Source organism: Onychostoma macrolepis, chromosome 23 (assembly GCF_012432095.1).
Source record: "Onychostoma macrolepis isolate SWU-2019 chromosome 23, ASM1243209v1, whole genome shotgun sequence".
Taxonomy (NCBI): Eukaryota; Metazoa; Chordata; class Actinopteri; order Cypriniformes; family Cyprinidae; genus Onychostoma; species Onychostoma macrolepis.
The window spans coordinates 18077783-18101634 of NC_081177.1; the positions used below are offsets into that span (position 1 = coordinate 18077783).

Genomic DNA, 23852 nt, shown 5'->3' on the forward strand with positions numbered 1-23852 from the left:
TGTTTTTAATAGTAGTATAAATGTAGCACAAATATGTAACCGGAAGAAGTTTCAGTCGGTGTATTATGACGCAGCGGAAATTCAGTGTTCTTCCTTTCCTCCATTAGGTGAGTGCGTGGTGAGAGCGCGCTGCTTCGCTCTCTTCAGATATGTCGAAAAATAACTAATTTACTCACTTATGAATACACACTTTGTTCTTTAAAGTTATTGTTATTGTGTATATTACAGATTGCAACCATGGGCCGCCGTCCAGCCCGTTGGTAAGTTGTGAATTTGATGTTTTAAAAAGTGGCCGTAGTGAAAATGGCAGGGCCCGCTAACCATGTGCAGCACACCGGCCTCATTCAGCAGTGACAGTACCTGACCCGCGCTGCTGTCTGTGTTTAACACGAGTGTCTACTTAAGACAATTTTGGCTTCTAATAAAGTGCATTATAAAATTATTGACTATTTGAAAACCGTTGTTGTTAAATGGCAAACTCACAAATTAGCCACCGGTTAACGTTAGACGCTTAATGTTGATTCATTATCACTTAGCCATTTGCAGCAATTGTAGTTGTGGGACAGTTAAATCTCTATAACAGATGTTATATTTAGGGTGATCAGCTTTGTGTACATCACGTGTTTGTGCTTGTATTACCTATTTATGTGTGTCGGTGGTTTTGAGTCTTGCTAATTTTCAGTCGTTTCTTGCAGCTACAGATACTGTAAGAACAAGCCTTACCCCAAGTCCCGTTTCTGTCGAGGTGTTCCTGGTAAGTTATGGAAGAAAACTCCTATCCATAATCTTTATTATGAAAGTGTAGACCAAAAATCCCATTGTTATGGACAACCTGGAAATACCGTAATTTTTTAAAATGCTTTAAAAAGGATTTAGAAGTCACTGAAATTATGGGAATTTCTATAATTTTCTTGATTTTAAAGCATTTTTAATAATTCTTGCTTTTTGTGAAGTTAAACTCACAAGACATGGTCATTTAAAGTGATTCAAAAATTGATTTTGAAGTTCAATAGTGAATTTAAAAATGTTAAAATCCTTATAGAGAAATCCAACTTAAATTCATTGATCAAAATACGTGGGTACCTTGAATGCATAGACAGTAACACAAAATCATCCATTAATGAATTGATTCAAGAATTGTTCTGATTGAGCGCATCCCTCTCCCAAACTCAGATCCCAAGATCAGGATCTTCGACTTGGGCAGGAAGAAGGCTAAGGTGGATGAGTTCCCCCTGTGTGCTCACATGGTATCTGATGAATATGAGCAGCTGTCCAGTGAAGGTGAGGTATCTTCATACAATACTGTTGTTAATATCTTCAGTATTCTACATGAAACAACTTCTGATCCATATAGTCTTCCTTTTTTCCCCCCTTTCTAATCTGTTCCTTTGTGTTCTAGCTCTTGAGGCTGCCCGTATCTGCGCCAACAAGTACATGGTGAAGACCTGCGGTAAAGATGGTTTCCACATCCGCGTGCGCCTGCACCCCTTCCATGTTATCCGTATCAACAAAATGTTATCCTGTGCTGGAGCTGATAGGTGAGCGTGCGTGTTGTCTGTGACTCTTACTGCAGCTTATTAAGCCGACTAGACAGGTTGTTTGTACTTGTGTGGTGTGCAAAGGCTGCAGACAGTAAGTCTTTGGTTGTGTATGAGCCTAGCTGTGTAGTGCTAGGCCCTTTAAGGGACCATGGAGACATAACGTTGCTTTTTAAAAAAAACATTTTTAAATGGAATTTCTGTTTGACCACTTTTGAGTGAGTTAATCTTTGTTCACCTCCTCTCTAGGCTCCAGACTGGTATGCGTGGTGCTTTTGGTAAGCCTCAGGGCACAGTGGCTCGTGTGCACATTGGCCAGGTGATCATGTCTGTGCGCACAAAGGCCCAGAACAAGGAACATGTGATCGAGGCTCTGAGGAGAGCTAAGTTCAAGTTCCCTGGCCGTCAGAAGGTACGTAACATGAAGCTAAAAACAATATCTAGGTGATAATTGTGTGAAAGTGGTATGTTGACTGTCTACGTTCTTCTTAGATCCACATCTCCAAGAAGTATGGATTCACAAAGTTCAATGCCTGCGACTTTGATGACATGCTGGCAGAGAAGCGTGTGATCCCTGATGGCTGTGGGGTGAAGTACATCCCCAGCCGTGGACCCCTGAGCCGCTGGAAGGCCCTGCACGCCAACTAAGCACTCGCACTTATTCATCTGTGTGAACCAAGGCTCTAATGACCACAAATAAAGTCCATTCTTTGACTTACAGTCTTGGTGTTTTTTTACAATTTGCATTTTGAACTTTAGTACAATAACATTCAAAAATTTGGAGCATTAGAGTAAAAAATAAAGACAGTTACATTTCTTAACTACCATTAAGGGAAGAATGGAACCTTTCAGAGGCAATCTAAAGAAATTCAGTTTTTCAAAAACATTTTCTCCTAAATGGATGTATCATGTTTTTTTTGTTTTTTTTTAGCTTTGTCAAGTGTTAAGTTCCTCCTGATGGCATTTCTTAGGCTGTTTGTCATTTGTTTTGCCTTGAGGGCAAAGCTCAACTTAAGTCTTATCAAACCATAACATTCTGCAGGATGCTTTCCTGTTGTGCCACATGGCGTCAAGCATGACTTTGCTAATTCTGTACATCTTAGAGTAAATACTCGGCTGAGTAATTTTAAAATATAGTTCTGAAAATATTTCAGTAATGAAAACCAACCAAATTAGGGGATTATTGCCACTGTATAGTTTTGTGGATTCTTTTCTTTGTACCTCTTATGTGTGTGAATATCTCACGAATGTTTCAGCAGTAAAAATGACAATTTATTACACAAAATATTTTCTCCAAAAATGATCTACAGAAACACGTTTTACATTAATAAATCAAAAAGTAAAATCATACAGCAAAAATGATCAATTTTATAGAAGCTATTAAATAATGTTCAGTCACAACCACTATCCCTCACATTCTGTAGATGCAGTTGTGGATCTGTATGAGCTCCAGTACATAACAGCTGTGTAACAGCGAAGTAAAGTCTCCACTTCATCCAGATGAGATGAATAATCCACTTTCTGTTTCATTTGTGTTCATATGATCATCTGCAGCAGCAGTGAAATGTTCAGGATAAACGCTGTAGGTAGAAGACACAAAGCTTTGCTGTTTCCTGCGAAGAACCCTGATTTCTTAGTTTTGAGTACCACTTCAATGGGGTAGTGATCGCTCACTTCTAGAGCCTATAACAGACAACATGAAGTTGAAATGACATTAAAATATGCAAAATAAAAACAATAAATACCAATTTTGGTTTACCTCTGCCTCTGTAAGGTGGAATTCCTTAGGAAAATTGAACGGCCGTGCTGATAACGGTTCAATTGTTCTGAGAAATGGCTCTCCATGCACAACAATTCTGAGGATTAACCATAAAAAGTATGGTAAAATATTGAGCGAGCATAAAAGGTTGGCCATATGCAGTGCATATATGCAAATCATAAACAGCATTATTTTATTATGCTGATTTGAGTTTTTTATTAGCATACCGGTCATATGCACAGTCAGTCGACTCTTTCACTGTAGTGTCCACATTATCCTGAATCAGCCAGATGAAAGACGGGTCAGAGAGGAGTCTGATGTTCTTACGGTTCTTTTTAGCCACATAACCACAAGCTGCATTGAAGTCCCCAAGGAATATCACATTCTGCAAAGATGATAAAAAAAAAAAAGCTAAGTTCATTATTTGATCTAAAGATATTATACTCTTTATAAAACAAGAAATCCATCATCATACCTCAATTTTCCAACGCTTTAATATCCACAAAGACATCATAGAGTTCGTCAATCTCTTTGGTGGCATTTGAAGGAGTGGTGTGCTGTGGGATCAAGACAAACTCCTTGGCCACTGTTAACAGAGACATCATTAGATCACATGACCAAAATCATCAAGCTTCAACTTATAATGATTTGTCTTAGAAAAAATTCAGCACCCAAGTTTTCCTCGTTTATTTTTACCTGTTTTAGGGGCTTGGAAATGTACCACAAAGGGTTCTCTGGAGAAAGCATCTACATCCCCTTTTTGTGTATCTGGATACTGATACTGGTTTCTCAGAGTCGCTTTGCTTTTCCTGTGTGAGAAAAAAAAAAAAAAGAAATGAAGGAAAAGTAATGCAAGACAAACATCACATCTCAAAAGAAATATTCAGTATTATTAATACGATGCCTTTACTAGGGATACGGCAATAATGATAAGCCAATAATTATTTTCACATTATGTTAGCCGTTATGGCTAATATTAAAATTCAACACCATTTTGTCAAATAAAAAATAAATAAAACACCAAGTAAAAAAAATCAATCATTTTAAATGCAATATGTATATTTAGGCATCACAACTTTATACTATACACTATAAAAATAGATATTCATTTTGTAATTTGCTAAAGAATATACTGTATGTAGTCATTTTATTAAATTCTTAGTGTTTTAAAGAACTTTAAGTGGACATTAAAATAAGAGAAATGATAAATCAACTGATAAATTAAAACTCTAATATCAGAGTCAAATAATATTGTACTAATGCACAGAAGTGCTGAAGACATACCTATAAACAAAAACGTATTGCTCCTGATAGGTTTGTGTTCTCCCGAGGCGCTCACTTGCCACATGGTCATAATCATTATCATTAAGTCTGGAAGAAAAATATAACAGCATTTATGCACTGAACATTTGTTTATCTCTTAAATCTGATTGGTTACAGTGATTTCAGATTTGTTTTTTTTTAATATTTGCATATTGTCTACCTGTTGAGTGTAGCAAGCAGGCGCGGGATGGCTTTATTTTTCTGATCTCTGACCTCCTGGAGCAAACATATGTCACAGCGAGATACAATCTGCAAAAAAGAACAAAGCAGAATATTTTGAGACATGTTTTTATATATTATAAAAATAAATAAAAAGCATTGTAATGTTGATCCTCTTACCCGTGATATAGAACTCATGATTTTGGCATCGGCTGATTTTGAATCACCAAAACTCTTAATATTAAAGGCACAAATTCTGAAGCCATAGCAGCTCAGTGGGCCAGAAAGAATAGAGAGAGTGAGGAGGAACAGTCTGCCGGTCATCCTGCACGTGAAGAGCCAGAAAAACACCTCTGGAGTTAAAACGCCAGGATTCAATGGGAAAGAACAGGCAAATGTTAACAATGGAGAATAAAAGACCTGAATTAAATCATATAATAGTCAAATAACCTAATTTGACGGTACACGGTTATTGTGAAAATTCAACACTGAAACTGATGAGTAACACTGAAACATCATGTGATTGTGGTTTGTGGTATGAAAAGTTCTCGTTTTAAGAACTTCCAGGAGATGATAAAGGATTTTTCTTTCAATTATTAACCAATTTCCCCATTCCTATCCCCAAAAGGCAATTTATCTGAACTGTAACAAGTAAAAACAAAACACACACAAGAGCAATAAAAATTCATCATGTTGAAGAACACATTTAAATTTAAATTCACCATTGAAAGCCTGATTATCAAAACTAATCATGTTCTGATCAAAGCAGTTTTGACTACTTTTCATGTGAGACCAGTGATCTGAAAGTGGCAATTGACAACTAATGATAGACTCTGTCAGGATGAGTCTGCTTTAAGGTTAGTGACCTGTTGTGAAGTTAATATGCAGTAATCCAGACTGCAGATAACATGTTGAAACACAGTCTGTGGGGTAAGAGGGTTTCAAACAGCCTGCAACAGGTTTGTTTTCACACGTTTTTCTAAAGAATGTCTATAAAACAACTGTTTGCCTAGTAGCTAAAGTGGAATTCAGCACTCAGAACGGGCTCACAAACTGTTTCAGAACTGCATAATATACTTAAAAAAGAGACCTCCTTACCTCATTTGAAATGTGTTGGGTTTCACTTCAACAATACTGCTCTCGCTCTTTCTTTCCCTTCCGCAGTGAATTTCTGCTGGTGTTATTATACTCAGAAAGCTCGAGGACACACCTTTCCTGCTTGGCTATTTGTAGATACGGGGAGGAGCCATCCTTGTAATGTATGGAGTGCAGGGCTTTCCACACCCTGCAATAGAATTACAATAGCCCACAAACAGTGTGCAAAATTAACGGAATTATGTCGTGCATAATCTTTTTACTCTTTACTCATCTTTCAGGCACTGCTTTTACTCAACCCAATATGACAACATCAAACAGTTGCTTAAGTATGGTCGCATAAGTGTCTGCGGCTGCTTAGAGAACAAAGCAAAACAATTTAAAATCAATAAGTACAAAGGTCTGTCAAATTCCAGCAAAGCTATTGATTCATCGAGAAGACATAAATAAATAAATATTGTTTATTCCCTATGAAATATGTAGTTTCCCATCATCAACTATACATGCGCAATGTTCAGTGAACTCCACCTTCATAAAAAGGTGAAGTTGACCAATCTGAGGTGATAAAATACACCAAATAAAACCAGGCTCACTCAGAATCTGCACACCCAGAATACCTCTGAAAACTGCAGGTTTTGCATGTTATTCACACAGTGTCACCGCATTTTATCTAATCATGCGTTCAGTAACCAATGTGCTACTAGTCCCATTTAAGTACATTCTAGATTAAAAAATGATTAAGTAATATTTTTACTAAAAATCATCACAGAACATAAAAACTCAAACAGTTGATCTACTATACAGAAAGAAAGAAAAACATTCTGCACTTTAAAAGTCGAGTTATTTGACCTAAAATAAGTCTAGTTTTAGTAGAAAAAAAAATCTGTGTCAAACATTATAATTATAACCTACTACTATAATTAAAAGATTAAAACACATGTAAACTGATTGTCTGCACACGTGACTGCTGATTTGTCAGGCGATGGCGCTGCTTCTCCTCTGTGACGTTATTGTTTCAGAAGTTCTACTTTATTCATCTGTTCTGCAAAAGAACAGCTAAAATTCTAAAATTCTAGTTGCAGTGGGTCTAATTTTTGTCGGTTTGTTATTAAAATCAGTTTACAAATTACAGGTACGTTAGCCTATACACCATCTTTAGAATAAATTAGTGCCTTCTTCACTTGTGGAATTTCATGTATTTTCACTTTATCTGTTTTTTTTCTTCAGCTTATTTCTTTTTGGTGAAGAGCATGGCCTCTGGGAACGTGATGAAAACAGAGGTGTCAGTCGCTGCTTCTTTCATCAGCGGTTTACTGAGCAGCAGCGACTCTCTGACTGGAGATCAGCTGCAGATCTTCACTCACACTCTCACTGATGCTCTGCTGGGTGGGTTTAATAATTGAGTAGCTATTCATTCCTCATAAAATGACACCCATGATTTGAAATCATTTCAACCGATCATTTTCTCCCAGAAAAGCTGATTAGTATTTATTTAGCCTAACATCTTGATATCATCATTATTACAATTACAGGCCTATATTTTTTTATTTTCAAAATGCAATTTTTTTTACATTGATGACATTCTTTCATTTTTGTATGATAAAAAAAATGCTATTTTAAGTATTCAGTATTAAAGCTATTGTATGCATTTTTCTCGTCAGAGCACTATCAGCACCATTGGTTTCCTCAAGCTCCCTGCAGAGGCTCTGGGTACAGATGTTTACGGATCAACCATAAAATGGACCCGCTTATAGGAAAAGCAGCCTCTGCTGTTGGATTTACACAAGAGCAGCTTTTCTCATCACTTCCAGCAGAGCTGACACTGTGGGTGGACCCTTACGAGGTGTCCTATCGGATCGGTGAGGATGGATCCACTTGTGGTCTCTACAAGTCCTCACCGTTACGGCCTAAAAGTGCCACCTCAGCAGATACATCAGCCCACAGGAAGGAGAAACTAAAAACCAGACGATCGAATCGATCAAAAAGGTTCGACGTCATGGAGAGGTCTCTGTCATGAGAGATTTCGAAACCCTCCATCTGTGTAAATTTTGCACTTGTTTAAAACATTAAAGAATACACTAAATGTGGAACATAAATGTTACATCTTACATACGTTCACAAGCACAAAGATCATGATGATTTCATATTTGATCATGGATGATGTGCAGTCTTTTCATCAAAACTGTATTGATGCTTTATAATGAAAACACTCAGTTTCATGTATAAAGATTTCATGTTTGAATCATGTATGAATCCACTAATTTTCTACCAAAGTATGACAAATGGAAAAAAAGTTAATATGGAAAAGCACAATTAGTGTAAAAAATAAATGGAGAAATATTTTTAGTATAGGCTTCCAAGGGGCACATTATGATGTGGCAAAATTTGTTGTCAAATACAAATACTTCTGACATAATTTTTTTTTTAAATAATTTTTGAATAACATTTATATATATATATGTGTTCTATTGAACCACTTTAACAAATAATGTAACAAATTGTTTATTTAATAAACAAAAAATTATATAAATGAAAAAGTCTTTTGTATCCAAATAGTATATGATTTCAGAGATTCTCATAGCTACATAAATCAGTAATATTTTACAAATGACCTCAGGATCAAATTAGCTCAAAAGCAATACCATTGCACAGAATTACAGTATGAATAGGACAGTTATATTATTGTTAGCTAAAACTATCATTATTATAAATATGAGAAATTTACATTTAAAAAATGAGAAATGTTTTCTTGGCAACTGAAGTAAAATTACTGATAAAAATTTCTTGAAGTACAAAAATGGCTAAAACTAAAATAAACTAAAATAAATATTCATTAAATAAATAAATTAATTAATTACATATAGAAATATTTTAAAACATGACAAAAGCACTTAAAATTATAAATATATAAATTATAAAATTACTTAATATTATTAATAAATCACTGGTTAATACTAACACTGGTGCATAATGACAATCAGGTGTTTAGCAAATACTTAATGTGGTGGAGTTTAGCAATTTATTTATTTATTTATTTTTGGAGCAAAGAAAACTTCAAAAAGCCTGCTACCCTGGAAAACTTTATAATTTGTATTTTTTTCCTCAGAAGCTCTGTATCTTCACTGTTGGACACTGTACACTTGTTACTCAACTAATATATTCTGCCTGAAACAAGCCAAACGCTAAAGCTCCTCAAATCACTCTCACATCTGTTGAGATATTCAAACTCTCTCCATTATGCATCAGTTGGTATAGCTGCAGGCAAACCGTGCAGACTAATATCCGAACTTTACCACAAAGATGCTTTGCCTACAGTAATAATTTTGCCCATTGTTTTCTTTATCTGCACGTTAAACTGTCTAGTCTGTCTAGGGGCTCTTTCTTTCTCTTCTCCTTTAATTTCATCCCGTGTCCCATCAGGTTAAGTAACGGCACCCAGAGGGAGGTCGAGGAAGTGCCTTTTAGAAGTCTTGGCATGCATTTGTTTGAACACCTGGTTAATTCTGTTCCCAGGTCATCAAATGCCTGGATGTAATAACGGGTAGTACTCTAACGGTGCCCAAAACCTGCAGGTCTCTGTTAAAGCCATCAGATCTTTATCGCTTCTTAGAAGCGATAGAGGGTGATGTCCTGCATGTCAGCTGAATCATGTATGAAATATATTTCACAGCACTTTCTCATGCATTTCCGGTTCACAGATTATATTATTTCTCTTGCCCAAATCTGAAAGAATCACTTTGGCTTAATCAAAAGCAGGGGGACAGATGTTTTTCTCCCTCTTCTCTCAATTCATCCCCTGATACCTCCCAAACAAACCCAGCTGCATTTCTAACAATAAAGCTTTTCAACATCACATAGCGATGGATTTTAAGTTTGCAAGTTTTAAAAGTTCACCATATTCATGCTGTCCAAGATTCCTGAACTAATAATAATTTCCTGTTGAATTCTGTCCTTTATTTCCATGGCCAGCACTGTTCATTTCTCCCCCCAGTATTTTCCCTCTTTTTTTCCGAATCACAGTGTTCCCTGAAAACGTCTCATTATATCAGAAAAAGATGGAATACACATCTTATTATTGTCAAATTATGCTTATTCACAAGAAGACAGCAAAATATATCAATGCCAATGTTGTTTTTATCCACTTTACTCCACAATTTCAAAACGTATGGACAAAACGCTTGCATAAAGTGGATCACAGTAATGTATTTTGGCGGAATGAGGCGAGTGATCTGTTAAGACAGCACAGAGTGGGTTAAGGCCAGTTTCATGAAGTGTTTTTAATGGTGCACAGTCAGTCACTGCAGAGACACTCTTTAAAGGTCTCATTTTACTCTGAGGCTGTGACACACTGCGCTGCTCCTCTCTCTTCTGTCCTTTATTTCCATGGCCAGCACTGTTCATTTCTCCCCAGTATTTTCCCTCTTTTTTCCGAATCACAGTGTTCCCTGAAAACGTCTCATTATATCAGAAAAAGATGGAATACACATCTTATTATTGTCAAATTATGCTTATTCACAAGAAGACAGCAAAATATATCAATGCCAATGTTGTTTTTATCCACTTTACTCCACAATTTCAAAACGTATGGACAAAACGCTTGCATAAAGTGGATCACAGTAATGTATTTTGGCGGGAATGAGGCGAGTGATCTGTTAAGACAGCACAGAGTGGGTTAAGGCCAGTTTCATGAAGTGTTTTTTTAATGGTGCACAGTCAGTCACTGCAGAGACACTCTTTAAAGGTCTCATTTTACTCTGAGGCTGTGACACACTGCGCTGCTCCTCTCTCTTCTTCACACACCACAACAACCATTTCTCCTCACATGATGATGGATCTGAGGATTTTACTGTTTTTCGTGACCGTGCCCTGGATACTTTGTGAACCGGCAAGAACCAATAAAGTGGTGCCTAAACACAAAGGGATACTGAAAGTAGTAGATGATGAAGAATTAATCACAGAAAGTAGAATTTTCATGGAAGCCAAGAAACCAAAGGTATGGCAATTTAATGCTGATAATGCTAATTTGTATACATTGTGATATTAAAATGGTATTTTGCTGAACATATTCATGTTTTTGATGGCTAAAATGAATATATGTATTTGAATAAATCTGTTCCAAGAAAGGTATGCAATGGAAAACCTGTAAAATCCATAATGGGATTATATCCAATGGAAAACAGCACAATTGGCAAGTTATCTGGGCTTATCTGAGCTCACTGAAAGGCAAAATAGCATGTGAACCAATTGAACTTGTTGGTTTTGAGAGGAAACAAAATAATATAGTTTTCTTTTCATCTGCTTTACTAGAAAAAAGTCACTCTTAGCACAGACTATGATAGTCCAGTTGACACAGATGATGACGGTCCGGGAGCAGACAATAAAGATGACAAGGGTAATTGTTTATTACTTCAATTTTGCAATTTTTGATTCAAAGTAATATTTAAGACTATGTATCTCTATATCATTTTTCAGAACTTCCCACTTGCCTAATGTGTGTGTGTCTAACTGGATCGGTGTACTGTGAGGAGGTTTCTCCTGACATGACAACAGTTCCACCACTGCCAAAGGAAACGGCTTACCTTTATGCACGCTTCAACAAAATCGCTAAAATTACCAACAGAGACTTTGCCGATATTGGTGAGGGAAAAGCTTTTTAGGTGTGGTCACCAAAGACACAATGTGTAATGACTGGAACTGGATCAATGTAATCAAAGCAACTGAGTGAAATTTTCCTTGCGAATTTTAATGCCTCTAAAACAGGACTGCAAAGTGCATTTAGGTCCCTTAGAGTCACTGGTATAGAAGGGGAGACAAACCTAGAAGGCTTTGTGCATTTAAAAGGATAGTTCACCCAAAAATGAAAAATTTGATATTATTTAGTCATTTACTCATGTCATTCTGAATCCCTTTGACTTTCTTTTTGTGGACATTTGGACCCCATTGATCTTCATTGCAAACTCTTAAAACTAACGGTTCTTCGCAGGCATCTATGATTCCATGAAGGATCTTTGACATCCATGGAATCTTTCCAATACACAAATGGTTCTTGATATTGGAAAAATACTTTCTTTCTTTGGACATTTGGACCCCATTGACTGTCATTGTACACTCTTAAAAATAAAGGTTCTTTACTGGCATCAATGATTCCATGAAGAAACTTTAACATCCATGGAATCTTTCCAATACACAAAAGGTTCTTGATATTGGAACAATGTTCTTCACACCAAGAAAAATGGTTCTTTTAATAACTGTTTACTGAATGTTTTTTGTTTTTTTTTGTGGAACCAATTGGTTCTTCTATGGCATTGCTGCAAAAACCCCTTTTGGAACATTTATTTTTATAAGTGCATGGCCATGTTTTCTATGTTCCACAGAAGAAATAAAGTCAAACAGGTTTAGAATGACATGAGAGTGAGTAAATGATGACAGAAAGTTAATAAAAAACATATTCAGTTGCAGCCCAGTGGGAATGTCCAAAGCTGTAAATACATCCATATTGTGTTGTTTTATAGCCACACTGAGAAGAATTGACCTGACCGGCAATCTGATCTCTGAAATAGAAGATGGAGCCTTTTCAAAACTCGACCAGCTTGAGGAACTAACGCTAGCTGAGAACAAACTGGTCAAACTGCCAATGCTGCCAGCTAAACTTGTGTCTCTCAACGTCAACCACAATCTACTTAAAACAAAGGGAATAAAAGCAAACATTTTTAAGGTAAAAGTGAATAAAAGAAAGAATCTGAAATAATACATTGTTATGTTTACTCATAAGTGGCTTCTATCTTTTGCACTAGAAACTCACCAAGCTATCATACCTGTACCTCGGAGAAAATGGGCTGGAGGCCATCCCCCTGCTGCCAGAAAGCCTCCGCGTGGTTCATCTGCACGTATGGTCATCACTATTGTAATCTCAATATAGTCTATGTATAGACTGTGGTATTTAGTGTGTCCCTATATGTGTAAATTCTTTTTAAATCATTTTCAGAACAACAACATAACGTCACTGACGGATGACACATTCTGCAAAGGAAATAACACGCACTACATCAGATACAACATGCAGGAGGTTCGGCTGGATGGAAACCCGATAACATTGGCCCAGCATCCCAACAGCTTCATCTGTCTGAGAGCTCTACCAATTGGACACTACAAGTGATCCGCTGAGAAGAAGAAAATGTTCCTTAAGACATCGTCCAACTGGCAACCACTGTTAAGATGTTAGACAACACATTCACAAAGACTTAACAGCTTAATAAAGAATTTTGACTTTTGAGTGCATTTAGACATTTAAGATCATTTACATAATTTGTTAGAAGCATGTACAGACAATAACAACTTTTTCTTGACTTTTTTTTTTTTTTACAGTGTAATCATTTTGTTAATGTTTTTGCAAGTAAAAATTGTAGTAATGTCTGTGAACTTTTTGGAAAAAGATATTGTTACTGTTACTGATATCCAATGCTGGTAAATAAATTCATTTAGGGCTGACATATTTGTTGGACTTTATCTATCAAAGTATGCACTACAATAGATCATCTTTTTTCCTGTTTCCACTAAAACTGGGTAAAAAAAAAAATAGGTAAAGAATAAATATATTCTCATAATTATGTCTTAGCATATACTGATAAAGTCTATCATAAAAATGACTTAGGAACTATGAAAGTTTCTCATTATTGTAAATCATTATAACAACATACTGTCAAGATTATTATTAGATACGATAATTAGATATTTTTTTCTTCTCATTTTAATGATATAAACTCATTATAAAAATTTTCATTGTGATAATGAGCAATAATTACAAGAAATGTATATTCTCATAAATAAGAAACTTTCCCAATATAATGAGATGCTAAGTCATAATTGTGAGAAAGTTTCTCATTATTATGACTTACAGAAACTTTTTTTAATTATTTTTTTTACTTTTTACAAGCTTCCAAAGTGTATTATTTAGAATCACAGAACAGACAGACCATTTTTTTTGTGTAAATAGCCATCTTTATCTTTCAGACAATACGAAAAAAAATCATCTTCCTTACAGAAACAAACATTGGCAGCCTTCTGCACCTCATTTGTCCTCACAATTACGCAGTCCGTGTCACAGCTGTCCTACAGTTGATGTATAATAACATCCCCATTTTTGAATGATATCAAAAGTGTGTTAGTGTGAAAAAGTCTCATAACTGTTTTTATTTCAGTCTCTTTATCATTTCCAGTGTGTTCTGATGATCTCATTTGGCTTCAGAGTCTGTGAGCACAAAGCCCTCCTCAATCTTGTGCTGGTATTCCCTCTCCGATTGTTTTCTTCTGTAGACATCATCTATGAAGCCAAAAAATTATATAATTACTTGTCCATAACAATAACCAATACAAAATTAAATATGAATTCTTAATAGGCTATAGGCCTACATGCATATATTCATGTATAACATATTCATCTTCACATAATCTAAGCATAGTGTAAATTAAGCACCGTTGTACCCTACCTAATTAAGATTAATGGTTGGTATATTTGGTATTTTTCTCTTTGGATAAAGTATAAAATGACAGCTCTGCGCAAAGAGGACGCAGAATGATGCACCGAAACGCTTCGAAGAGAAGGGCGTGCATGTATAGGCTACATAAGATTTGACTTGGCAGCATACTTACAAAACGTTTCTTTTCCTATTCTCACGTTAATCATGATCCACTCCATGACACCCCCGATACAGAAGAACAAGGGCAAAAATCTGTACGTCCCAAAACGTTTTTTTCCTGGTACAAGACTTAATATATATTTTAGGTTCCGACTTTTTTGAAACATCTTTTTCTTTCAAAACACAGTCAACGACAACACGCTTCTAAAGCACAGCACAATAATATGCACTTATGAAAATGAGTTTTAATCGCTAGAATACAACATCCGAACAGTTGTCCTTCAACACTGATCTTGCACTGTCTGCTTCTTCACGCATGTTGACACAACAGGAAAACATGGCGGCGTGAACGTCACGGAGAGTGTGTTCTAATAGGTCCGCTGGCAGCAGGACTCTACCAAGTCTCTTACATACAGGGACTACTCATCATTACTGGGGTTCTCACTCACTGCTACAAAGCTAAAAAAGTATAAATCTATGCACTTTTATGATACAAAACATAAAATATATAAACAATATTTATAATTACACTAAGGGAAAGTTCACCCAAATATGAAAATACTGTCTTCAGAATATTGGTAACCAAAAGTTGACAGTAGCCATTGACTTCCATAATATGGCAACTGTTTGGCTACCAACTTTCTTCAAAATGTTGCATTGTGTTGTGTTCAAATGAAGAAAGAAACTCAGACAGGTTTGGAGAAACCTGAGAGTGACGTTATGTCAGAAACCTTTGAAACATGCCTCTCTATTTTTTTAGCAGTGGATAATAAAATAAGACAACTGACTCATTGATGCTTTTTTTTTTTTTTTTTTTTTTTTTAAATGAAACTGATGAACAAATGAAATTTATTTCCATTTACAGCATGTGGACATTTAATACTTAAAGAATGTGTTAGAAATACATGCACACTAACATCTTGATGTTGCACACAGTGCACAATGTTTGACAAATTTCTGATCTGATGGAATGAACGAATAACAAACAATTTCTGGTCAATTTGGTTTTTTTTTAATGATTGTGGGCAAGGTGTTCATTGATTACTGAAAGATGCTTGAGTATTATCTGAATATGTATTGCAAATGTGTTTGTATCATATATTATTTTAACGCTTTTGTGAAATATTCTCCATTAGATGATGTGATCCTTTACATTTCATTCCCTTTTTCTGCTTGGTCTCAACTGACAATGGAATTTCTACAGATTGAAACATTGCATTGGAAACAGCAGCAACCACATTTGATAGCACATTCATAGATTGGTCAATCTTCTACTTTATATGCTAGCCGGCAGAAAGTCCAGTGGTGCTCCACTGTGTTCTCGTTGGCACGCTCGCTCATGTGGTGCACCCGTGTGTTCCGGATCGTGAATCCCTGTTTGGTGATGTAGTCCATGAGGTGGACCCTTAGAGACACCTCTTGATGGTGGTCACATGGTCCAAAGGTGAAGGACACCTGACAGTCTCTGGTGTCCATCATGTGTTTGTTCCACTTAGTGAAGTTGTTGGATATTCCCTCCAGCAGCGAGTGGACCTTGGTGGTTATGGTTAGTTGCGTGATAATAACCGCTACTGGGTTCGAGTACTTAGACAGCTTGCGAGTGCTGGACAACTCCACCACCTGCTCAAAGGTGTCCAGCGGGTACAGAGGCTTTGGGTCACTGAGGCATTGGATTAAAGGCTCGATCTGAAAGAAGTCAGCTTCTTTACGCAGAAGGTCCATCTCCATGAAGTCAACAGGAAGAGTGAGCTCGGATGTGCGCAGGAAGTTTAATATGTAGCGGAAAAGCGTCCCATCCCGGTCGATGAAGTAGTTTCCCTGAGCGTCCCGTGTGGTGGGGAAGTCGCCGCGGAACATGGCGCCCAGCATGGAGTCTGGGTAACGTTGAAGAGTGGAGATAGAGGTTGTGTAGAGGTGACCCCCAACATTTAAGGTGACTGGGTGAGTCAACTACAAGAGATGGACAAAAGCAGAGAATCATTAATGCAGTTCATCACACTTAATAGGTTCATTGGCAATTTTAATTCTGTCAATCTGTCACTGGAGAAGCGCTTATTAAACGTCACTGTTTTGGAGGGCTGAAACCATTAACTGAAATTCTTTAGAGAGCTGAAATTCCTGTGCCTCACTAATAACGGGAAAAAATCTAAATTCGGGAAACGTCTATTTTAATTCATGAGTTGCCGACAGCCTACAGGATGCTGAACTGGAACAGAAAAGGAAGGTTTGTTAAGCATGTCAGCTTGACATTTTGCTTTAAAGTTTAAATAACTCCCTTAAAGCTTATAATTTGAAGGTTACGCAGACCTTACAGTCAGTCAGACATACAGACAGACAGACAAATAGCCCATCTATCTATGGAAATATTAACCCATTTGAATGTCAGTTATGAGAACACCTTTGATCCGATCAGTTATAAATTATAACATGCTAAGTCAGAACAGGCTGAAGGTCTGTGCCGATAATGGTGGATGAAGTTTAAGACTTACAGTTAGAAGTTTGCAAAGGCTCGTTCACACCAAGAAAAATAGCTATAACTATGAAGTTTTAATAATCGTTTTAACTGTATGACAAATAGGGAAATCCACACCACATCTATAATGTTAACAACAGAGGAACAACCATTGGAATCACTTTAATAACTTTTTTTGTCTAGCTGATAATCAATAAAATAATTAATAACAGTGAGAATGCAGATCAGAATCCAGCAATATTAAAGAGCTCGAGCATTTAAAGTAACAGACAACATAATCTTCAGTTATCGTTTTTGGTTAAATTGGGTTTAAGTTTGATCAGTTAAGAAAAACAGCAACTCAATTTTTTTTGCGATTCATAAAATTCAAAATGAATGGTATTCTGGGATATTAAGTGTTCTTCAACCTTGGTCCATAAAATTAAAGTTAATTTATTAAATATATAAATATATTAAGAACATATTTTATAGGTGCCATTTAAAACATATCTATTTTTTTGTTCAGAAAAGGTTTTATCAAGCCAAATGTATCTCAATTATTTTGTTCTAGTTAAAAAGTACATATTACAGTTATATAAATGTCTGAATTTCAATTAGATTGAATTCTACTTCAAATTCAAATAGCAGTTCTGCACAGCACACAACTCTGGCTAATAAGCACTTGATAACAATAACTCGTGTTAAATATTTTTCCACATACATACCCTATTCCCCCAGTCTCCATTATCCATTTGATAAGGATAGGTAGACCGGTCTGATCCACAGAAGAAGCTCGGATATTATACTTGAGTAGACCTGCAAAAAAAAAAAAAAAAAGACACTTATTAGCCCTACATTACGGCACATAAATAAATATATAGACCTCACTTGAGAATCTAATTTTTTTAACACATCTGAGACGATAATGAAGAACACAAAGAGATAAACACAGGATGCATTACTGTGTGAGAAAGCTCAATGATTTGGATGCTCAATAGCATGCTAGCTGTTTTGGTAAAGCAAGCAAACAGGTTTTCTGAAACGTAAATACTTACAGTTTCCCTCGAAAGAAGTTAAGAACGTCCAGCGACTGTGCCTGGTGACATCTAACGTTAAAAACATGAAAACGTTGTAATAAAACGAAGCGTTTTTTAGTATCCTTTGCTAACCGGCTATCATACTACACTGCTAGCTCCCTGCTAACTCCTAATGTAAGATTGACAAATGAATAAAATAAACGTTTTTCCCAGCAGTCATACTGTATGGGATAACCCTATCCTTACCTGTCTCCAGGCCTGAGGGGTTTAATCGTCTGTTTTGACTGCGGCTGTACAGGACACTGAGTGTTTAGCTGCTCAAAGACGAGAATCCAGCAGCCGTACTGTCACGTGACCCACACTAGCGTACATTAATGGCAGTGACAGGATCACAGCACATCTGTGCAAAAGAACAACAGCTCTGTGCTGAAGAAGCTTGTGTTAAAGGGATCTATATTGATCTAATCTGCAAAGTTAGATTTTTTAAAGTTCGGGATAAAATGTTGCTTTGCACAAATATCACATCACTACAAAAAGGTGAAAAAAGAACCAATTTTTGGTAAATCATCGTTTATTGGACATGTACCATAGCTGTAGCTACTGAAAGGCAGGAATGATGCTAGAAGCCCACAACAGGAAAATAATTAATAAATGTTATATACAATGTAGCCTATGTTTCTTCTAATTAATCCACACATCTTGCTTTGCATAGTGCAAGGAATGTTAATGTTTTAATCCTTATTTTAATATTTACATTTATCCATTATCACCCTCACCTAATGAATGAAGAGTTGAATGAAAAGAACCTATTCATTTCCATTAAAGTGAAATTACTGAACCTACACACAGGAGCCTGATGACAATGCTCATTTTAGAAGAAAATTTCAAATAGCAATTAGAGGCTTTTGCATCTGATCTCTTCATATATATAACTGGACTTAAACTTAAAGAGGTATGGTTCTCAGTGCTATATAAAATCATAGGACTCAGAATTATAAAGACCCATAGAATGAAGTGCATTGGTACATTATAATCAGTACCACGGTATACATGATGAGAGTATTATAACTCTACCATCAATATACATGGTAACACTTTACAACAAGATCTCATTGGTAAATATTAGTTAATGAATTAACAATGTGCAATATCTTTTTTTTTTTTTACACCATTTATTAATTTTTGTTAATGTTAGCTATTAAAAACACAATACAGCAGTGATTTCAACTTATGATTTCATGTTGAAATGAACATTAAGATTATTAAATGCTGTAGAAGTATTGTTCATTTTTAGCTCAGGTTCATGTTAACATATTAAACCTAATTGTGAAGTGTTACCATACAATTCTTTATAAGCGTGATCTTTTTCTTTAATCAATCAAAAGGCAGTGTGCATGTGAACATACATACTGCAAAATTATTACTTCTTATATTATTTCTCCATAAGATTGTTATATACTTCAGGGCCAGTGGGGTGCTGCATTTAAGTATTTAGTAATATACAGCTGATATCCTGAGCTGTCTCAGGATTTCTTCTTGGTGCTGGCGCTCTCTGTGCTCTGCTGGGAGATGATGAAATCTAAAATGAGTTTGGCTGTTTGTCGTGGTCGCTCCATCACAACAGAATGACCGCAGTTCTCCAGCAGATCAACACGACAGCCTGGAAGAGCCTCCGCGACCACCGCTGCCCCAGACACATCCACCACCTGAAAATAAAGATATCAGGGCTATTATAGTTAACTAAAACCACAAAATAAAATAAACGTTAACTGAAATCAAATCAAATATAAAATAAATATATTTTTTTTATACATTTTAATAAATTGTTACCAAGGCATTTCATATTTAACAATTAATTAAATAGACACTTTAAAAAAAAAAAGTAAAGAAAGAAATAAACAAAAATCAATAAAAAATTAAATTAAAATATTAATGCTTTCTATTTATAATTATAGTATGCAGGCTTACACCCACCTGGTCCTGTTTGCCCCAGATGACTTGTAAAGGGGTAGTTATTTGCTGTATATGCTCATGCAAGACATATTTTGAATTTTCACTCATAATTTCCATGAAAACTGTGGCAGTTTAGAGAGAAGATACTTTAGGCAAATAAATGATTAAAAACAACACTTTCTATAGCATATTGTAAAAAGTATATAACTGCAGTGGGTAAGCCTATGTTCGTACTGACCTTCATGATAAAAGTCATTGTGTGGTATCCGTACATCCACCAGGCCTTGCAGAATCTATAATGGAAGGTAAATGCCACAGATAGTGTATGAAGGTGTGTGTTTTGAATCTAAAGTAACTCTACATTACATTTGTGTGACTGACCTGTTGAGGCACTCTAAAGCGCACGTGAGAACAGAGCTTCAGCATCTCCTCCATCTCCTCCGGGGTGGACGGAATAAGAGGAATATTCAGCGTGTACTGGCTGTGCTCCACTTCATGCATCTGACTGTCAAACTTGCTCCCGATTTGGTTCTTCAGACCTTCAGAGAAAAAGGAATGATATTAAAAGAATAGGTCACCCAAAAATGTTTGACAGCCAATCGGAATCCATCCTGCTTTTAAGAACTCGAGCATTTAATGCTGCGGATGACAAAACTGCAGTACAAGCTTATAATAAACAGAAATTTATTGCGTGTTGGTGTGGATTCTAATATAATCTTTACTTATCTACTAATCTTTATAGTTATTATTCTTGGTGTGAACAGGCCTTTACAGTTCATTTTGGTTTGTATTTATGAATTTATCCATTCATTCTGTGTCAAAGACTAAATATACTGACTAACCGACTGGGCAGATGAGGGTCAAACCGCAGAGATCTGAGGGATGACAGGCTGCATATACTCCTGCCACAGTCCCACCCATTGAAGTGCCCACCAGATGGAATGGCTTTCTGTTTAGCCGAATGGCCTCTACAAACTGAGTGGTGTAAAAGAAGGAAATATTCACAAATTATGCCAACACAAACATTTTATATGCTGGCTTATGATCATAAAGTAGACTTTACGGCAAAGAGGTTTTCATTAATGATAAAACATCATTCCAAGTCTAAGAAGTAGGTTCCATGAAAGCAATATTTGGCCGTTTCCATGAAAAGGACACAAAATAGGGCCTGAATCTGTTTTTATTAAACAAATGAAAAGTGAAAAAGGTGCTTAAACTTAAGAGTTTACAAACTGTTTAGAAGTTTGGGGTAGGGTATAGGTAATATATTTTTTAAATGTTTTTCATAAAGTCTCTTATGCTCACCAAGGCTCCATTTGAAGAAATACACAACAAAAACAATAATATTGTGACATGTAATAGTGTCACATGATCCTTCGGAAATCATTCTAATATGCTGATTTGGTGCTCAATGATTGAAAAAAACTGTTGTGTTAATATTTTTGTGGTATGTGGAATTTTGTGATGCATACAAAAGAACAGCATTTTTTGGAAATAGAAATTCAAATTTGTTGAATTATACTTTCTGTCACTTTTGATCAATTTAATGCTTCCTTAAAAATATTTCTTTATTATCTTTATTCTTTTGGTTGTGTATATGAATATTTTAATTGCATCCCTGCTATATTATTGTCTAGCCATAAATGTGAAATAACCATAAACATTACATTCACAAGATTTATAAAATAATATAACAAATAAATAAAACTGCCAGACTGGTAACAGAGTGGAAAAAGTAGTTTAAATTAAGTTCAGTACACGGATTAAGAGCAGTAATTTCAGACCAAGGATTTGGTGCAACAATTAATGGAATAATTATGTAATTTACATGCCATTTTATATCTAATAGTTCTCACAGCCCATAGTATTTATGCATCTACAGCCTAAAATAACAAAGTCATGGGGCATCTATTTGTACCCTATTCATAGAAAAACGTACCCATCCAGCGATTACCTGCCGTATTCTCTTGACCTGGCCCTGGACTGAATAGTCGTCTGTGTTGGTACGTGTTGTACCCTCATGCCCCGGCATGTCGACACACAGCAAGTGCAGATGTTTGGGGAGGTACTGTTTAGGATGAAGACACAATGTGCTTATTGCTGTTATAAGGACCAGCATTTTCATTTTACCTCACAGCCAGGCCACTTAACATACTGTACCTTCACCATAGGGAGCCATGTGTCCTTGTGAGCAGAGAAGTCATGCAGCATGAGTACAGAAGGCCTGAGGCCTGGTTTCCCCCTGTATGAGTAGCAGAAGCGATAACCCCCGCAGTCTGCATAACGTACCTGCAGACCCAGAGTTCTCCTCCAGTACCTCCACAGACAAATTACATAGGTAAAAAATCTATAGACAAAATGAACAAATGCATAACTACAAAAGACGCATGTAAATGCATGCATACACTCAAAAATATTTGAATAGCATATGCATTTTCATACATTTGGATTACACAATTCTAACATAAATTAAAAAACTTAAATGTGACACATTTGTGTCAGGCAAAATGAAAAAGGATTTCTATGATGGTACTAATAAACTGAATGCGTTTCAATGACCAGGTTTATATATTCATAGTTTATTTCAATTACATTTTACAGTGAACTGATTCATGCTGATTCTTAGCAATTTTTGTCTTTGATTAAAAGATGAAGATTTAATGAATATTTAAATAAAATAAAATAGCGCTAATAGTACTGACTTAATTTGATTCAAATTAATCTGAATTTTATACACAACCCAAATACATAAATCTTAAATTTAGCCACAAATATGTTTTGAGTGCAACTATAAAAATGTTCATATAAATTACACATTTATACATTATTATTTATATACATTATATACAATTTGAATAAAATGTCAGTCACAAATTTGGTAAAGAAATGATTTGGTGACCTAAAAATCTTTAATATTTCACATCATACCTTTTAGTTATTTAATTTTTTTCAGTCCTAGAAAATTATTTTCAGTTTCCTTTAAATGAAAACCAGGAAGTTGGGCTTCAATTCTAAAGAAAGATATTTATATAGTATTATAAAATAATATGTGACCCTGGACCACAAAGCCAGTCATAAGGGTCAATTTTCTGAAATTGAGATTTATACATCATCTGCAAGCTGAATAAATAAGCTTTCCATTGATGTATGATTTGTTAGGGTCGGACAGTATTTGGCCGAGATACAACTATTTGAAAATCTGGAATCTGAGGGTGCAAAAAAAAAAAAAAAAAACAATATTGAGAAAATCGCATTTAAAGTTGTCCAAATTAACTTCTTAGCAATGCATATTACTAATCAAAACTAAGTTTTGATATATTTACGATAGGAAATGTACAAAATATCTTCATGGAACATGATCTTTACTTAATATCCCAATGATTTTTGGCATAAAAGAAAAATTGACAATTTTGACCCATATCAATGTATTTTTGGCTATTGCTACAAATATACCCGTGCTACTTGGGCTCCAGGGTCACATATGCACATTTATAGTATTTATAAGTGGTATTTACCAGTAATAGACTTTGATGAGTGATGATGGCCACAGCATAAAAGAGGCCATGAAAAGGAGGAGAGGGATAGCAAGAGTCCCTGCAGCAATGGCAAACATATTCACCATATCCTGATCCATGGCAACTCAGTTTTTATCTAGTAAACACAATACAATAACAATACAGCACACAATTACAAACAGAAACACTGAAATGACTGGTAAATATGACACATGCTAGGGAATGAAGTAAAACTTCAAGATACCTTTGTTGTCCTGCTGTAAGACAGCATATGTACAGGACAGAGTGAATGAGGGTGAGGGATGGGGGAGGCTCTGGCAGCATCTGTTTGTGTCTAATCAATACATGTAACCTAGATATCTCACCATGCGCTTAAAATATTTAC

At 35.7% G+C, this 23852-nt stretch overlaps 7 protein-coding genes and 1 non-coding gene across 10 annotated transcripts; 4 read left to right on the plus strand and 4 right to left on the minus strand.

Annotated features, from left to right (window-relative positions):
• Positions 1-159: 159 nt before the first annotated feature.
• rpl10 (ribosomal protein L10) lies at positions 160-2258 on the plus strand. Its single transcript, XM_058763215.1, has 6 exons — positions 160-260; positions 696-754; positions 1174-1281; positions 1400-1538; positions 1788-1950; positions 2031-2258. The coding sequence occupies exons 1-6, from the start codon at positions 238-240 to the stop codon at positions 2184-2186; spliced, it is 648 nt and encodes a 215-aa protein (XP_058619198.1). The 5' UTR covers positions 160-237; the 3' UTR covers positions 2187-2258.
• On the plus strand, positions 1568-1701 carry LOC131532721 (small nucleolar RNA SNORA70). Its single transcript, XR_009268952.1, has one exon. It is a non-coding gene; the product is annotated as a small nucleolar RNA SNORA70 (small nucleolar RNA).
• Positions 2259-2788: 530 nt separating the features above from the next.
• Positions 2789-6015, minus strand: dnase1l1 (deoxyribonuclease I-like 1). Its single transcript, XM_058763212.1, is given in 10 exon segments — positions 2789-3221; positions 3298-3394; positions 3525-3682; positions 3773-3788; positions 3790-3883; positions 3994-4106; positions 4582-4668; positions 4781-4869; positions 4960-5104; positions 5878-6015. Coding segments are annotated over 10 exon segments (951 nt in total). The 5' UTR covers positions 5883-6015; the 3' UTR covers positions 2789-3074.
• LOC131531976 (protein BTG1-like) lies at positions 5980-8066 on the plus strand. 2 transcript variants are annotated; one of them, XM_058763218.1, is made up of 3 exons: positions 5980-6038; positions 7102-7260; positions 7536-8066. In XM_058763218.1, exons 2-3 carry the CDS (start codon positions 7125-7127, stop codon positions 7889-7891), a joined length of 492 nt encoding a protein of 163 aa, XP_058619201.1. In that variant the 5' UTR covers positions 5980-6038; positions 7102-7124; the 3' UTR covers positions 7892-8066. The 2 variants fall into 2 exon arrangements, with proteins under 2 accessions (XP_058619201.1, XP_058619199.1); XM_058763216.1 differs by lacking the exon at positions 5980-6038 and adding an exon at positions 6166-7006.
• Positions 8067-10581: 2515 nt separating this feature from the next.
• On the plus strand, positions 10582-13362 carry ognb (osteoglycin, paralog b). The gene is made up of 6 exons (XM_058763211.1): positions 10582-10867; positions 11182-11266; positions 11347-11511; positions 12387-12589; positions 12669-12761; positions 12860-13362. The coding sequence occupies exons 1-6, from the start codon at positions 10697-10699 to the stop codon at positions 13028-13030; spliced, it is 888 nt and encodes a 295-aa protein (XP_058619194.1). The 5' UTR covers positions 10582-10696; the 3' UTR covers positions 13031-13362.
• A 537-nt stretch (positions 13363-13899) lies between these two features.
• Positions 13900-14860, minus strand: LOC131531977 (ubiquinol-cytochrome-c reductase complex assembly factor 5). The gene is made up of 2 exons (XM_058763219.1): positions 14524-14860; positions 13900-14194 (listed from the first exon to the last, which is right to left on the minus strand). Exons 1-2 carry the CDS (start codon positions 14675-14677, stop codon positions 14106-14108), a joined length of 243 nt encoding a protein of 80 aa, XP_058619202.1. The 5' UTR covers positions 14678-14860; the 3' UTR covers positions 13900-14105.
• Positions 14861-15334: 474 nt separating this feature from the next.
• On the minus strand, positions 15335-18333 carry kctd6b (potassium channel tetramerization domain containing 6b). 2 transcript variants are annotated; one of them, XM_058763213.1, is made up of 4 exons: positions 18246-18333; positions 18018-18068; positions 17688-17778; positions 15336-16460 (listed from the first exon to the last, which is right to left on the minus strand). In XM_058763213.1, the coding sequence occupies exons 3-4, from the start codon at positions 17712-17714 to the stop codon at positions 15774-15776; spliced, it is 714 nt and encodes a 237-aa protein (XP_058619196.1). In that variant the 5' UTR covers positions 17715-17778; positions 18018-18068; positions 18246-18333; the 3' UTR covers positions 15336-15773. The 2 variants fall into 2 exon arrangements, with proteins under 2 accessions (XP_058619197.1, XP_058619196.1); XM_058763214.1 differs by lacking the exon at positions 18246-18333 and having other exon boundaries at positions 15335-16460; positions 18018-18239.
• Positions 18334-18528: 195 nt separating this feature from the next.
• abhd6b (abhydrolase domain containing 6, acylglycerol lipase b) lies at positions 18529-23586 on the minus strand. Its single transcript, XM_058763220.1, has 8 exons — positions 23468-23586; positions 22113-22269; positions 21907-22020; positions 20795-20927; positions 20334-20491; positions 20191-20245; positions 19974-20074; positions 18529-19705 (listed from the first exon to the last, which is right to left on the minus strand). Exons 1-8 carry the CDS (start codon positions 23584-23586, stop codon positions 19523-19525), a joined length of 1020 nt encoding a protein of 339 aa, XP_058619203.1. The 3' UTR covers positions 18529-19522.
• Between the last annotated feature and the right edge of the window lie 266 nt (positions 23587-23852).

What these genes read in the sequence shown, in the direction of transcription:
- kctd6b (XM_058763214.1), bottom strand. Translation starts at nt 17,714, where the DNA reads ATGGATAATGGAGACTGGGGGAATAGG. An exon ending in ATGGAGACTGGGGGAATAGG is followed by an intron (nt 16,461 to 17,687) that starts GTATGTATGTGG and finishes CATCTCTTGTAG; the next exon opens with TTGACTCACCCAGTCACCTT.
- LOC131531976 (XM_058763218.1), top strand. Translation starts at nt 7,125, where the DNA reads ATGGCCTCTGGGAACGTGATGAAAACAGAGGTGTCAGTCGCTGCTTCT. An exon ending in TCTCACTGATGCTCTGCTGG is followed by an intron (nt 7,261 to 7,535) that starts GTGGGTTTAATA and finishes TTTTCTCGTCAG; the next exon opens with AGCACTATCAGCACCATTGG.
- abhd6b (XM_058763220.1), bottom strand. Translation starts at nt 23,586, where the DNA reads ATGGATCAGGATATGGTGAATATGTTTGCCATTGCTGCAGGGACTCTT. An exon ending in GACCCTCATCTGCCCAGTCG is followed by an intron (nt 20,492 to 20,794) that starts GTTAGTCAGTAT and finishes TTTTCTCTGAAG; the next exon opens with GTCTGAAGAACCAAATCGGG. An exon ending in GCTTTAGAGTGCCTCAACAG is followed by an intron (nt 20,246 to 20,333) that starts GTCAGTCACACA and finishes CTTCCATTATAG; the next exon opens with ATTCTGCAAGGCCTGGTGGA.
- LOC131531977 (XM_058763219.1), bottom strand. Translation starts at nt 14,677, where the DNA reads ATGTTTCAAAAAAGTCGGAACCTAAAATATATATTAAGTCTTGTACCA. An exon ending in AATAGGAAAAGAAACGTTTT is followed by an intron (nt 14,195 to 14,523) that starts GTAAGTATGCTG and finishes TTGGCTTCATAG; the next exon opens with ATGATGTCTACAGAAGAAAA.
- rpl10 (XM_058763215.1), top strand. Translation starts at nt 238, where the DNA reads ATGGGCCGCCGTCCAGCCCGTTG. An exon ending in GGCCGCCGTCCAGCCCGTTG is followed by an intron (nt 261 to 695) that starts GTAAGTTGTGAA and finishes CGTTTCTTGCAG; the next exon opens with CTACAGATACTGTAAGAACA. An exon ending in AGTTCCCTGGCCGTCAGAAG is followed by an intron (nt 1,951 to 2,030) that starts GTACGTAACATG and finishes CGTTCTTCTTAG; the next exon opens with ATCCACATCTCCAAGAAGTA.
- ognb (XM_058763211.1), top strand. Translation starts at nt 10,697, where the DNA reads ATGATGATGGATCTGAGGATTTTACTGTTTTTCGTGACCGTGCCCTGG. An exon ending in TGGAAGCCAAGAAACCAAAG is followed by an intron (nt 10,868 to 11,181) that starts GTATGGCAATTT and finishes CTGCTTTACTAG; the next exon opens with AAAAAAGTCACTCTTAGCAC. An exon ending in AGACAATAAAGATGACAAGG is followed by an intron (nt 11,267 to 11,346) that starts GTAATTGTTTAT and finishes ATCATTTTTCAG; the next exon opens with AACTTCCCACTTGCCTAATG.